This window comes from Heptranchias perlo, chromosome 13, assembly GCF_035084215.1.
Source record: "Heptranchias perlo isolate sHepPer1 chromosome 13, sHepPer1.hap1, whole genome shotgun sequence".
NCBI classification, from domain to species: Eukaryota; Metazoa; Chordata; class Chondrichthyes; order Hexanchiformes; family Hexanchidae; genus Heptranchias; species Heptranchias perlo.
The window spans coordinates 54,498,726-54,514,691 of record NC_090337.1 but is presented as its reverse complement, the minus strand read 5'-3'; the positions used below and the strand labels follow the sequence as shown (position 1 = coordinate 54,514,691).

The 15,966-nt window shown below is 41.7% G+C and overlaps 1 protein-coding gene across 2 annotated transcripts in view; it reads left to right on the top strand.

Annotated features, from left to right (window-relative positions):
- The first annotated feature begins 5,392 nt into the window (after positions 1 to 5,392).
- uggt1 (UDP-glucose glycoprotein glucosyltransferase 1) overlaps positions 5,393 to 15,966 on the top strand; it is a 124,210-nt gene continuing 113,636 nt past the window's right edge. For both annotated transcript variants that reach the window (XM_067995512.1, XM_067995511.1), the window contains exons 1-5: positions 5,393 to 5,438; positions 9,890 to 10,028; positions 11,926 to 12,008; positions 13,609 to 13,739; positions 13,838 to 13,950. In XM_067995512.1, the coding sequence (XP_067851613.1) occupies positions 5,411 to 5,438; positions 9,890 to 10,028; positions 11,926 to 12,008; positions 13,609 to 13,739; positions 13,838 to 13,950 (494 nt within the window). In that variant the 5' untranslated portion in view covers positions 5,393 to 5,410. The remainder of the gene's footprint in view (positions 5,439 to 9,889; positions 10,029 to 11,925; positions 12,009 to 13,608; positions 13,740 to 13,837; positions 13,951 to 15,966) is intronic.

Genomic DNA, 15,966 nt, shown 5'->3' with positions numbered 1-15,966 from the left:
CAATGGGTGCCAATAGTGAGAAAGTGTTACATTCTGCAGCATTTGATCAGCGCAGAAATTCTCCTCCTCTCCAAAAAAACAACAAAGGCAATAATTAAGTAGTAGGATTTATCAGTCCATGAAACAAGCTGCCAAAATCTGGCAGAAATGTTAGGTTTTTTTTACTGTGCTTAAGTATCTATGCAAAACTCAACAGATATCTATCTGTATGTGTTGTTCAATCATCCATCTTCACTTAGCTTCATACAAATCTAATTGCGCAAATCAGAATTAAATGCAAATCATCAGTTGTGCATGAATAGAAGCAATAAATTCTGCAAAGTAAATTTCAATTAGGAATGTAATTCATACATATCTCTCATGCTTTTGCAACAAACCGCTTGATTCCTTTGTTCTGGTTTAGCCTTTTAAACACAAATAATACAATCAATTATCAGGACTAAACATAAGAATTTATCTGTACAGTAATATAACCTAGTAAAAAGCAGTCAGAAGAGGAATATCCTATGTGACCAAACTACTCAAACCCTTCGAGAAAATGACAATCCAAGTGGACAGTGAGAAGTCCTGCAACATGCTGTATCTGAACTTCTAAAAGACATCTGACAAATTTCACATGAAAAGTATTAGTTAAACTCAGAGCTATCGAGGTTCAGGGTTATCCCTGGGAATGAATAACAAATTGACTGAAGGGTAGAAAATAATGATTACTGTCAGGATAGGGGGAAGTACTGAGTGGAGTGCCCTGGGGCTTGGTGTTACTGTTTGTATAAAGACATACGTTTAGAGACGCAATGCATAGTATTAAATTTGCAGATGACACCAAACTTGGAGGGGGTGTGGAATCAGAGGAGGCAGCTCAGAAATTACAAAATTGAGTTGGAGAAAATATGTAAATGGCCACAGCAATAGCAAAAGATGAAATTGAATGCAGACAAGTGCAAAGTGCTGTGCATAAAAAGAAAAATAAATAATGCGCGTATTCCAAATAAATGATGCACATACTTCATGATGGTTGAAATAGCCAAGGATGAAACTGTTCACAGTGGTACACCCACAGGGACGACTAAATGGCAACCAGGAATGAGAATTCTGGCTGATCTTCCCTTCTCAAGACCAACTGTAGTGCCTTTATGACTGCTCTGGCAGGGATCAGCTAACTGGGGAACCTTCCAGGCCTATACAGCTCAATTCCGCAATGGGCAATGCACTTACCATCTTGAGTCATCAGGGGATTGTCACTTATTTACCTGTAAATCTTTTAAAAATTACCTTGATATGGTTAGTCTCCTGACTGAATGTATCATTTTGCACCAATTCCAAGGTTGAGCACTGAGATGTGGCATTACAGGTGGTGGAAGTTATGTTACAGTTGTATAAAGCTCTGGTTACACCGCATCTGGAATACTGCATTTAGTTCTGGGCACTGCACCTCAGGAAGGATATATTGGCCTTGGAGGGGGCGCAGCACAGATTCACCAGAATGATACTGGGACAAAAAGGGTTAAATTATGAGTACAGGTTTACTGGGAAAGGGCTAGGGAGTGGGACTAACTGGATTGTTCTTGCAGAGAGCCGACATGAACTCGTCGGGCCGAATGGCCTCCTTCCATTTTATGATTCTAGGTTTCATGGACTAGGCTTGTATTCCATTGAGTCTCGAAGATTATGGGGTGATCTATTTGAGGTATTTAAGGTGATTAAGGATTTGATAGGGTAGTTAGAGAGAAACTATTTCCTCTGATAGGAGAATCCAGAACAAGGGGGCATAACCTTAAAATTAGAGCTAGGCCATTCAGAGGTGATGTCCGGAAGCATTTCTTCACACAAAGGGTAGTGGAAATCAGGAACTCTCCCCCCAAAAAGCTGTTGAGGCTGGATCAATTGAAAATTTCAAAACTGAGATTGATAGATTTTGTTAGACAAGGCTTTTAATGGTTACGGATCCAAGATGCATAAATGGAGTTAAGATATGGATCAGCTATGATCTAATTGAATAACGGAACAGGCTCGAGGGGATGAATAGCCTACTCCTGTTCCTATGTTCCATATTTGATTGTGAAACACAGATTTTAAAAAATGAACAATTCTCACTGCAAGAATTATGTCTAGTTGTTTTTGGGTAGATAAAAGCAGCTGTAAAACAAAATTCCTACAAGCACCTTTCCATTCCTTCATTACCTTAAGTGGAATAGCCACGGATACCAGAAGTATTAAACTGGCTGGTAAAACAGGAATAGCAGCTTTAGAAATAGCACAATTGGTGGCTTTGATTGGTGGGCAGCCACCATAAAGTAAACCTACTGGAAAAAAAAGTTGACATGCCAATTTGTTTGTAGCTTCCAGATATAGGAATGTGTCCAAAAATGGTCAGACTAAAATATGTAGTTATCTGAACATGGATGAAAAAGATGATAGAATGGAGTTAAATCTGATACAACACCTTCCTTGATGGCTCAGTGATGAGATAGTAAGCCTCATGGAGTGTGTACAGTTTTGGTCTCCTTACCTGAGGAAGGATATATTTGCGTTAAAGGGGGTGCAGCAAAGGTTCACTAGATTGATTCCTGGGATGAGAGGGTTATCCTATGAGGAGAGATTGAGTAGAATGGGCCTACATTCTCTGGAATTTAGAAGAATGAGAGGTGATCTCATTGAAACGTAAAAAATTCTTGGAGGGCTTGACAGGGTAGATGCTCCCCTGACTGGAGAGTCTAGAACTACAGGTCATAGTCTCAAGATAAGGGATCAGCCATTTAGGACTGAGATGAGGATGAATTTCTTCACTCAGAGGGTTGTGAATCTTTGGAATTCTCTACCCCAGAGTGCTGTGGATGCTCAGTCATTGATAATATTCAAAACTGAGATCGATAAATTTTTGGACACTGAGCATATCAAGGGATATGGGGTTAGAGTGGGAAAATGGAGTTGAGGTAGAAGATCAGCCATGATCTTATTGAATGGTGGAGGACCATCTGGCCTACTCCTGCTCCTATTTCTTATGCTATAGAAGGTGAAACCATTAGTCCAAGTTTTCCATTGCCAGCTGCTATCTCTGACCAATTCTAGGATAGTGCGCTTTTGTGGGCTCAGCTGTGATCCTCCCTCCACCCCCTGCCTGACTTTCCCCATGCACAGTGTCAAAGCTACAGTTGGGCTTAGTGCCCCTTGGTTAGGGGAGGAGAAGGAAAAGAAAATCAGGGTGTGTGGATGACAGGTGAGGGTAGCATCAGGTTCGACTGGGATTGTTCTTGTTAAAGCAGAGGTTTAATGGAGGTGTTCAAAATTATGAGGGGTTTTGATAGAGTAAATAAGAGAGACTGTTTCCACTGGCGGGATGGTCAGTAACCAGAGGACACAGATTTAAGATAATTGGCAAAAGAAAGAGTGGGGCGATGAGGAGAATTTTTTTTTACGCAGCGAATTGTTTTCATCTGGAATACACTGCCTGAAAGGGTGGTGGAAGCAATTTCAATAGTAACTTGCAAAAAGGAATAAGTTATACTTGAAATTAGATATATACCTGAAAATTAAAAATTTGCAGGGCTGTGGGGAAAGAGCAGGAGTGGGACTAATTAGATAGCTCTTTCTATATCCTGGCAACACTGCTGTTGGGCTCGCACATGAAGAATGCCCATTTGAGCAAGGTACCAAAAGAATGCCGGTGCCCGTTATCCTGTGCCCTGGCATGATTCAGCACCTTTAGAAAAAGGAAAGGACAAAAGAATGGAGAAACAAAGATTGTTATCTAATGTCAGGGGTTTAAATGGTGGATGTAAATCACTGAAACTGCACACTTATGTTTAAATCATTTGAACCCCCTTTATTACACGACATCCTTGAAATCACTCGCTGAAAGTGAATATTTCTCAAGTAGTGTATAACAGACAGAGCCTTGTAAAACCCTTCTACTAGACATGTGATTCATAACTTTCTGCTGATTACTGGAAAAAAACATAAATTGCATCTGCTTACATTAAAATGGCCATTAAACAGCACAAAGGGAACTGCTTTCATTTGGTGTAATGAAATCTCATTGAACAAAGCTATAGCATTGATGGCAGAAAGGACTAAAAGTACTGGTATAATTCTAGTGTGTTGGCAGAGATCGAGTGTATTCAGATAGTCTTGTAAGGCTGTTGATCCTCCATTGATCATTTGACACAAGGCAATAAGGTATTCAGCGTGGTACGGTCTGCAGCAGGAAGGAGCTCACAAGATGGACACTTTTTGAATGCAGCTCTTCAAGGTGGAATCTGAGAGCCCACCTCACCTAGATGTGCTGAATGCCTTCAATGGGTGCACGTTAAACTGAGTCTGCCCTCTTCGGTGGATGTAAAAAATCCCATGGCACTATCTCAAAAAAGAGCAGGGGAGTCCTCCCCAGTGTCCTGGCCAGTATGAATCCCTCAACCAACATCACTGAAAAAAGATTATCTGGTCATTATCATATTGCTGTTTGTGGGATCTTGCCGTGTGCCAATTGCCTGCTGTGTAGTTACAACAATGACTACACTTCAAAAGCACTTTATTTGACCGTAAAGCACTTTGGGATGTCCTGAGGTTGTGAAAGGCGCTATAGAAATGCACATCTTTCTTGTCTTTATTTTCTCCAATTGGGGAGTTAATGACAAGGAGTCATTAAAATGTCACCAAGTGAATGGGAAGTTAGAAGAAATTTCTTTATGGAAAGAGTTCTTGGGAGAATGGAACGTTTTGGCATAGGGATTGGTTGAGGTAGAGACCATCAAGTTTTTAAGGGAAAATTGGATAAACATTTGAAGCATACTTATGATGTGGAGATGTCAGTGATGACGAAGGAGGAAAGCTCCGAAAGCTTGTGATTTCAAATAAAGCTGTTGGACTATAACCTGGTGTTGTGCGATTCCTTACATTTGAAGCATACTTAGGTACAGGAACATAGGGAGAGAGTAGAGCACTGAGATCAGTTTTGGATTATTCTAGCAAAGAGCCAGCACAGACACTGGGCAGAATGGCCTCCTTGTGTGCTTTAATTCTTCTGTGACATCTATAATTAAGAACAGTCAGATAGATTGGAATGGATTGATTTTGAAATCTCAATGTGTGAGTCACAGGAACAGGTCTGTCTCCCTGCTGCAGTGCGGGCCACAGCCCAGCAGGGGGCGTGCCTCTGAGCCTGAGCTCACAACGGGCCCTGCGACAGACAGTAGTCCGTTTGAATTGCCTGAAATTTGAATCCTTTTAACTTGTGTGTTTTTTTTAAAAAAAAGAAATCACAATTTATAATCAATTGATCAGGTGCAAGTTCCAGCTGTAACTGACGGTGTTTCTTTTTTTTAAAAAAAAAAATCCCCCATAATTGCTTATATTTATTCGGGGATAAGCGGGGCCAGCCCCTGGGTCCGTGGGGTTGCTCTGGACTCCCAAGATGGCAGCGCTCTGGTTCGCCGGCTCTGGTGAGTGAGAGGAGCGAACCGAGAGCGGCATCGGCATCGGCATCGGCGGCGGCCCCGGCCTTTCCCGCAGTGACGCGGGCCTTTCCCGCTGCTCTGTTGTGCGGAGCGGGAGGTTGCGGGGCGGCCTGGTTTTGGCCGCGCTGTTACTGGATTCCGCTATCGTTTCCTGACCTGTGTTAAACGGGCCGGTTGTTCACCGTTAAACCGGCGGCGGCGGCGGTGGCGGCGGCTCCCGGTTATTGTCGAGCTCGGACCCCCCCGGTTATTAATAATTATTAAAAAGGGGGGGAAATACTGAGGGGAGCCAACCTAACTTGGGAGCAATGATTGACAGCGCGGTTGTCCAATCAGGTGGTGTGCCAGTGGGATTTGACCAATCAGCGTGAGGCGAGGGCGGGCCCCGCGGTCGGGGCTTTCCAGGGTTGGTTGCGCGGCGGTGGAGACACGCCGAGGGCCGTGATTGGAGGAGAGAGAGAGGAAGCTGGAGGGCTCGAGCTCCCCACTCCAGCCCGGGCCCGCGCCCGGACCAGCACATTACACCACACGGTGCACATTACACCAGCACATTACACCACACAGGTACACATTACACCAGCACATTACACCACACAGGTACACATTACACCAGCACATTACACCACACAGGTACACAACACGGTGCACATTACACCACACAGGTACACAACACGGTGCACATTACACCACACAGGTACACAACACGGTGCACATTACACCACACGGTGCACATTACACCAGCACATTACACCACACAGGTACACAACACGGTGCACATTACACCACACAGGTACACAACACGGTGCACATTACACCACACAGGTACACAACACGGTGCACATTACACCACACAGGTACACAACACAGGTACACAACACGGTGCACATTACACCACACAGGTACACATTACACCACACAGGTACACAACACGGTGCACATTACACCACACAGGTACACAACACAGTGCACATTACACCACACAGGTACAAAACATGGTGCAAATTACAACACCATTACACAACACGGTGCAAATTAAAACACCAGTACAAAATACAGTGCAAATTAAAACACCACTATACAACACAGTGCGAATTACAGCACCGGTGCAAAACACAGGGCAGATTAAAACATCGGTACAAGACACAGTGCAAATTACACAACACCGTGCAAATTAAAACACCAGTACAAAACATAGTGCAAATTACAAAACATTGGTACACAACATAGTGCAAATTACAAAACATCGGTACACAACACAGTGCAAATTACAAAACACCGGTACACCACACAGTGCAAATTACAAAACACCGGTACACCACACAGTGCAAATTACAAAACACCGGTACACAACACAGTGCAAATTACAACACAGGTACTAAACACAGTTCAAATTGCAACACCGGTGCAAAACACAGGGCAGATTAAAACATCGGTACAAAACACAGGGCAAATTACACAACACAGTGTAAATTAAAACACTGGTACAAAACACAGTGCAAGTTACAAAACACAGTGCGAATTACAACACCGGTACACAACACAGTGCGAATTACAGCACCGGTGCAGAACACAGGGCAGATTAAAACATTGTTACAAAACACAGTGCAAATTACAGAACACAGTGCAAATTAAAACACCAGCACAAAACCGTGCAAATTAAAACACTGGTACAAAACACAGTGCAAATGACAAAACTGGTACAAAACACAGTGCAAATTACAAAACTGGTACAAAACACAGTGCAAATTACAAAACTGGTACAAAACACAGTGCAAATTACAAAACCGGTCCTAAACACAGTGCAAATTACAAAACCGGTCCTAAACACAGTGCAAATTACAAAACCGGTACAAAACACAGTGCACATTACAACACCGGTACACAACACTGCAAATTACAAAACAGGTACAAAACACAGTGCAAATTACGACACCAGTACACAACTCAGTGCAAATTAGAAAACAGGTGCAAAACATGGTGCAAATTACAAAACAGGTACAAACACAGTGCACATTAAAACACCAGTACAAAACACAGTGCACATTACAACACAGTGCGAATTAAAACAACAGTGCAAATTAAAACACCGGTACACAACACAGTGCAAATTACAGCACCGGTACAAAACAGTGTGAATTACAAAACATAGTGCAAATTACAAAACACAGTGCAAATTACAACACCAGTACAAAAACCAACAAACGTGTCACCTCTTTAATTGGCAAATTATCCCTTTCATTTGAATGCTTTGACTTAGTTTGCATTCACTGTGTTAACTAGCTGTTTGTTCCATAAGTTTTCTTTTTTTGTACATCAGATTGGAAATCAATTGGAGGCAGCTAGGGACAGTCTCATCTCTCAAATGTGATCCTGATGATTGCTGGAAGCACAAAGGATAGGATAAAATTTTACTGGGATACCATTGGGCAAGGTAGAGATTTCTCACAGTCTAGTTCTGGTCCCAACAACCCTGGTTCAGCTGGTGATGGTTAATAATCTTTAAAAGGGACAGAGCTCCAGGCAGTGCAAGTGTCTGGGAGAGAGTTGCACAGGTAGTAGAAGCGAAGTGGGAGGTTCTGCATTCATATTCTATCTCACGTTTTTGGATTGACACTGAAATGCGGAGGTGCATTTGCAATAGTTCTTCTGTTCTTGCATAAGTCTGGAAGTCTGATTTAAGGGTTATGAGTGATGCTTTTCTTGTTCTGGTTCACTGAAGCAGCGATGTTCAAACTCTTCTGTGAGGGGGATGTGTACGAGATGATGAATGGGTGGGGTCATGTTGTGTGGAGAATGCACTTTGTTTTTTGGGTCACGACAACAGCCCGGCTTTATTTCCGGGTTTAACGTCGGCGCGTAAAAGTATAGGCTTCCCACTAGGAATGCAAAGTCTGAAAATTTTGCGGTTGCGACCCAAAAAAACAACTATTTTCAACTCCCACCCACCCGATCTTGGGTTTAAAATCACCCCCAATATCTTGGAGCTCTGTGAACACATACATTATGAAACCCTCACTCTCTAAATCAGGCTAATGGACAGTGGGTAAAAGAATAGGATAATCTCTGGTCCCAAAAGAAAATGAAGTTACGCTAGGTAGGAATTCTGAAGGAACCATCCCAGTCGATGTCAGACTAAATATGGTTGGCCTATAATGAGGGCCTGCAATTCACTAATTCTGAGGATTGAAACTGATACGATCTACAGTGCAGAGTTCTGTGAAATGGATCACACATTCGCATGGGTTTGAAAGGTGCATCCATTAACGAATGTAACTAAATTAATATGGTAAAGGTCTACTTGGGTCCAGTCACCAAATGGCCTGCATAAAATAGGGTATCAGTGGATGATCTGCTCGTGAATCAGATGCAACAGGATAATGAATGGTACAAAATGACACAGACTAGAATATTGTTGGACTTCAGACTAATTTCAGATAAATGCCCATGATTCCTAGAATGTGAGAGACATCACCTGAGATAGGGTTAACGGACTCAGTAGAAATCCTTGTGCAAACATTCTCAATATACTGTTGTATACCCTTGTAGTGAATCTCTATGAAAACAGAGCAACGTGTCTTCAACTGAAAGGAAATTGCCCTTGCCTTTCAATAATCAGGGGTCAATCAGGATTCCTCTATTTTTGGATGTACTGTTTGACGTTCTATCTGTAAGTGGTGATCTCCTCTATGGGTAATTGTGCCTGTGACTAGCAATAGAAACATATCATTGTGGATGCTTTACGGGATCAGTGATCAATGTTATGTATAATTTTCTCAGAACTGGCTGTACCTCACTGCACACTTGGGCTAGATTTAATTGGATTCACATTGATGCTGAAGTTTCTTATAAATATCTTAGCCCTGGTTTCTTAATTCTATTCATTATGCTTAGTTTTAATCAATTTCACTGTTGATTGCTCAAGCCCAAACTTCCCTTAACTGCAAATTATTCTCTTGAAATGTGCAGTCCACTGTATTTCATCAGTTAGTGGTCCACAGTTCTGGGATCTTGGATCTTGGAAGGAAGCAGCCTCTGGTAAATAGTGCGTCATACGTAGGCTATTTCTCTGTTAAATTGTGGTGCAAACAGATTTTTAAAAAAATATAGCAGTCAGAGGCAACAATGTCCTGTTTGACCCTTTCTAGTTTGCTCTGCCGTACTGCCAAACCACGTGCCTAACGTTCCTTTCAAGGTACTGTACCGTTGACAAGCTGCTTGGATGCAGTACAGATAGTACTCGAAATAGTATCAGCTCATGTTTTGAGCACTTTGATTGCTGCTGGAGCTTGCAAACTTTGTAGCCTCAACATTCTTATGCCGTGGTCAATTTTCATTTTGTTTGTGAATCATCTTATTTGTTGAGATTGAGTAAGAAAGGATTAATTTACATAGAACTATTATTGGTAACTTCTTTTAAACAAGTGTACTTCTTACAGTTAAGAACTACAACACTGGGATTCTTGCAACGTTGGCTGTGGTGTATCTCTCCTTCTCAGTTGTGAATGCAGACTCAAAAGCGGTGACAACAACACTTACCACCAAGTGGCAATCTACACCATTGTTATTGGAAGCAAGGTAAACTTATTGTTTTTCCGTTCATCCATTACTGACTTCCATTTTATTCATTTCTTTCCAAACGTAGAGTGGTGTTCTTTTGCTAGGCACAGTGGGAACGCCATGTGGTACCCAATCAATGAGTATTTGGCACTGATACAGGGGGAAGATGTTTTTACAAAGAATTGCAGAGAAATTACACCAAAAAAACAGCTGTTCAGTCCTACCAGTTCATGTTGATGTTTACTGTCTGCACTATTACTGGTCCTAATCCCATCTGCTACCCCCCCATCCCCATTCCCAAGTCACTTAATTTCCTTCAACCCCCCCTATCTAACCTATTCTTAAATGTTGACATGGTCTCTGCTTCAATCACTAACTCTGGTAGTTTATTTCACAGCCTCATAACCCTTTGTGTTTAAAAAAAATATTCTGTTCTCTGTCCTAAATCTCTGATTTAATCTCATATCAATGAATTTGTAGAATTCGTTACTGCTCTTCTGAATAGTTTTTTGAGATTCTCTCTTCCTATTCCCTCCTTGCTTTCCTCATCCTTTTCTTCACCTCTTTCCTTATTTCCTTGTTCCCTACGTTGAACTGTGTGTATCAATTTTTAATAACTGGGAATCCAAAGCTCGTGATGCAGGACACCACCGTGTTTGTAAAGAGAAGAGATAAATCTGCACTTCGAGTCTGTGCCTGATAATTCTGTAATTTTTGGATCTCAAAGTTTGAATTATCCAATAACTCTAATTAAGCAATTGCATTAAAATGGCACAATAGCCCTTTTAAGATCCTTTTGAATTAAGCAACTTCAGAGTATCAGGAGTAGATTGTAATGATAGGTGATGTCAAGCTTGGGATCTGGACGCATTTAGATTGTAGGAAAAAGGAGTTCCATGGTTTTGACCTTTACTCCTGCTGCAAATACAAAGTCATCTAATAAACTTTGGTTATAGTTTTTCATCCTAACACTCATTTTCTGTTGATTTATTCTTAGGATTTGGGTGACATTGGCAAGGCAGTATTTATTGCCCAGTCTTGGTTGCCCCGAGGGCATTTAAGAGTCAACCATGTAATGTGGGACTGGAGTCACATGTAGGGGTGGCAGGTTCCTTTACATGCAGAGCATTAGTGAACTGGTTAGGTTTGTATGACAATCTGGCAACTTTCATGATAATTTTCTGGTGATAGCCCACAAATTACTTGAGTTCAGTTTCACAACTTGCCATGGTGGGATTTGATGGGGGAGGAGGGCTTTGTCGAGTTGCTGCACAGTGTGCTCTGAGGCAGCAACACGGTTTTTATGGGGCCGGTGGCACTGGCCTGATTATTTTCAATGAAATTTTCCTCATTGAGTCACTGAGACAGAGTCACACTTGTCTTGAATTCTGAGCACCAGAGGTCAGTATAATTAAGGTCCTAAAAGAAAAAAAGGTTTTCACCTTGTGTTTTCTTTCACAAGATTGGAGAATCGGCTGCTTTTTTCTTTCCTCCACTCTGGGAGTTCTATGTTGCAATTTGTGTTCTGCGCCTAAAGTATCTATTGTAAATTAATCACATTGTTGGGTACCCTTGTGGATAAAGTCATTAAGTGCAGAATCTTCCATGTAAACAGGTCAATGATAATGGATTGTTGCTATATTAATGCAGCATCTCCATTACAGACCAAAGTCTGCGCAAGCAAGTGGAATGGAAGCAGCACCAATGGGTTCTTCTAGCCCAAGCAAGTTGCTGTAGTTTGTAGTGAGATGTGATTGCTGGATAACTGATGGAAGCATTTGTCAGTTAAACACATCAGCAAGGTCATTTCTAATTACTTCAACTTAACTTTCTGTTAACTGTGAAATAATGATTTGATACATTGTTACAGAAATAAGTAAATTAGAGAATTTCTTTTTTGCATTCCTCATTGCAGTGAATTTTTGGCTGAAGAAAGCAAAGCTAAATTCTGGGATTTTGTGGATGCCGCTCAAGAAAGCCATCCGGAGGATCATGAAGGTAGAGATGACTTCATTGCAGACATGTGGCAGGATTGACGATCACGTTCCTCATTCATTTAAACCTCCACGTACAACCTTACATGTGGGGTGGAGTTGGGGAGAAACACACTGTCCCTGTTAAGAATTCAATGTTAAATTGGTCTTGTGTTCCATCCTTCTCCATATCTTCTGTTATCTTGTCAGACATTGTGGGCAGAGGATACCACAAAGCTCCTGTAACAATTTGTGGTACTTGTCCAAATTGAGGCCTGAAATATGGTAAGAATGGGGGAAGATGACGTCATTTACATTTCTTCAGAATGACGTTAGACTCTTAAAGGCATAGTGTGCTAGAGGATTTTCTCCTGTTTGAATTACACTGTTTATTTGTCTGTGGAGGTTGAACCACGTAGAAAGAATAACAAAGACTAGTGCTCAGGTAGTTTATCCGGCAGCCTTGTGGTTCACTGTAGATTGTTAACATAAGACTCGACTGGTTGTTACATTCCTATACCTGACTAGATACGGAATTTGCTGCAGTAGCGATTATTGATGACGAACACTATAAGTTAGACCATTGTGCCTCCCGATCGTCCAGTGGCGAAGTCACACCACAATTTGCTGGAAAAATAATTAGAACGCCGCAGGGAGCATAACGGTGGATCGGGAACAATACAGCCAATGTCTGATACGTGTCTAAGATACCAGGGTCTGACACAGAACAGAACAACAGGTTATTCAACAGGGATTTGTTTAGGAGCAATGGCTCTGATCTGATAACGTGGGGATGGGTCTTAGTATGTACGGACAGAATATTTGAATTATCCATATGCCATCAAACCCTTTAAACAATTATAAAAATCAGTATCGCAGAGTAACAGTACTTTACCGCTATGGCTGATGGCTATTCTAAAGTCCCAACTGGTGAAGAGAAAATAGTTGTAAGTGACTGAGATGACAGTTAAAGTATTTGCCTCCTTCAGTGGGCACTTAATCTTTTTACTTGGGCCTCTTCTGGTGCAAGCACCTCTGTGTTTCAGATAACTTACCCAGAATTCTTAGCAAATAGAAATAGTTCATAGACTCAGAATACTCTTACCAAAAGAATACAAAATAGGAAAGTTCAGCCTAATGTATGAGTAATGTATATGTTATTTTTGGCCATATTTTCCATTTAATAATAAACTAGTAGCTACTCTTGTGGCTCAGCTTGTTAATTCCTTGAGTGGCTTGTCCCAGATTTGACTGCCAGTCTGTGTTGAATTCGTGGGGCACAGTGATAAGGATACTCTGGTTGGGTTTTGAGTCCTTAGATTTAGAGTAGGGAAAAATGAGCCAAGATTTCCATTCGCAATTGCTCTTCAGCGAATCCTAAAGTGCAGGTGTGGATTTTGGGTGAAGACATTGCCAGGCTCGCCTATCCTCAATGGTCAAATAGCATTTCGACATTCACTGACGAGGCTAACACGTTAACAGCGGCCACTTGGACAAGGAGGGTGACCAACACCCATGAAATGCTACCTAGCAAAGTATAAATACCTTCAGGAAAAGAAGGGGAGAAAATTTAGAGGGGGAAATGAAAGGATGCAACATTGTAATTATTTTGTTTTATGTGACAGAAACTGATATTTCATACTACCACTATATACTGCGGCAAGCTGGTGAGTTACTGACCCCTGTACAGGCCAACCTGCTGAAGTTTGCCTTGTCCCTGCGGGCGTACTCTGCCACTGTTCAAATGTTTCAGCAGGTGAGTTCAGTGCATATGTATTTTGCAGAGTTCAGTCCCAGTGAAAGCTGGTAACTTTTTATTTTTGATGATATGAATGATACCAACTCTTTTAATAGATTGCAGCAGAGGAGCCTCCTCCAGAAGACTGTGCTGCTTTTATAAATGTGCATGGGGAGAAAACCTGCAGTCCTGACAGGTTGGAGGTGCTTCTTCAGAGTGCTCTGGAGAGGTAAAAAAAAATACACTGCGAGTATCAAAACTATAAGTTGGGAAGCATTTCTGAAATTGTAAAATGTAGTATAATTCAAAGAACGTTATTAACTTGAAAATTTGTAATTTTGTCGCGAGCGGGTTTGAGGAATGGGTACTGTATGGGACTTGAGCTCATAGGGTTTAGAGTTATAATAGTACACATTGTCTGGACTGCAGAACTTGGGCTTCAGATGGAAACATTTCCATTATTGGTGCTCCTATGTTATCTGCATTCCTGATTATCAACTAATGACCCAAGCCTTGTGGGCAATTTAGACTCATTGCACACCCTATTAACATTAATCTTTTTCTGTCAGATCGCAAGAAAGATTAAATTCCTTTTGCTATTTGTATTGTATACTCTTTATCCCCGTGCTTAGGGTATTATTATACCATGAGGACTCTTGTTTATCTGGTAATTTCCACCAAGGGGTTCCCCTCTATTATGGTGGCCAATGGATGTTCCAGTGTACTTTGGGTTTTGACGATTTGAGCTTCAGCTGTTGAATGCTGAACCAGTTGATGAACCCCAAATAATTGGATTATAATTTTGCTTTGGATGATCTGATTTCGTCTAAAGCTAAACTTGATATGCTTGGCCTTTAGCACAGAACTGGATTGCTGATGTGCCATATTGCGAAGCAGAGCATGATAAGTTGATGGAATTGTCAAACTTAACTTCTGAACGATATTTAACCAGTGGACATATTTTATTGGGCTTATTTAAGGAATGCGAATGAGTTTTGTTTCATGAATTCCACAGAAGTGAGTTAATTAAGAAGCGTTTCTTACAGTTCAAATCAAACTTGTGCTTCCCAACACTTGCTAGCTATCTCGTGTCTGTGATTCACGTTGTACGACTGTCACATTGTTGCGAGCCTCTAATGTTGCTGATTGGTCCATGGTTTCACGTGCTTAGAATCCACCAAATAGATTCCACAATTGATCCATATTATCTACATCACCATGGTGCAACCCATTTGCTGGGGGAATTCATCCAAGTTCCGGCCACTGCAATTGTTACTCTTTTCCTTCCCACTGCCCTCCGAATTAATCCGCCCACCTAGGCATTTTTCCCACTCTACCTGCTTCTGCTTTTCATGAGTGTGGAATTTCCCTGAAGTCCCACCCTGAGTAGTCCACATCTGCTCGGATCCACCAGGACCCATCCCAAGAACTTCAGCTCCCGCCTGACTCTGAAGACAGGTGGAGAGTAAACACTGGTCATTATTTAAATGCTATAAAAGATTGCATTGTTCAATCCTTTCCATGTTATAGTCACACTCATGCTGACTCTCAGTTTACTTGGGTCCTTGAGGTATTGCAATATTTAATATTTATTGATCTATTGGGTGCTTATGTAGCGATTTATAACTGATTGCAATTGTTTGGTATCTATCTATATAAATAAAAAGATTTTATCCATGGTTGTCCTTGGTGTCCCATAGGTCTGTTTGGCCCATGTTAACTTATGCTTGTTAATGTATTATCACTCACGTGACTCCCAAAGACAATCCCCTCCCCCACAATCCCATTGCCCCACTTCTGCCTCAACTCATCGTGTAGCCAAGATCCAACCTCCCTGCTCCTTTCGAGCGGTGACTGCAGACTCCGGCCTCCTGCTATCTCTAGGCCTTGATGCCCAATTTCTCGTAGCCCCGGTCTAGGCTGCAGCCTCCCTGCCCCCCCCCCCCCCCCCCACCGGCTTTGTCTTCCTGTCAAACCAGCCTCAGTTTTTCCTCACTTCATTGCTCAAGTGTCCCATGCCCAAGCTTCCCACTTACAGAGCAAATCAAGATACTTTGAGATTTTGGAGTCCTGAATCTGCTTTCTGGTCTTAATGATGTTATTGTTATTGATTGCGAGCAATGCCACAGGAGATCAACTAGCAGTCTTTTTACATCTTCACATTAATGATACAGAAAAGAACTCCACTGAAGTTAGTATTTTGCAGACTTTGATTTATGTCCTGTCGAAAGACCAGTTTCTGTGG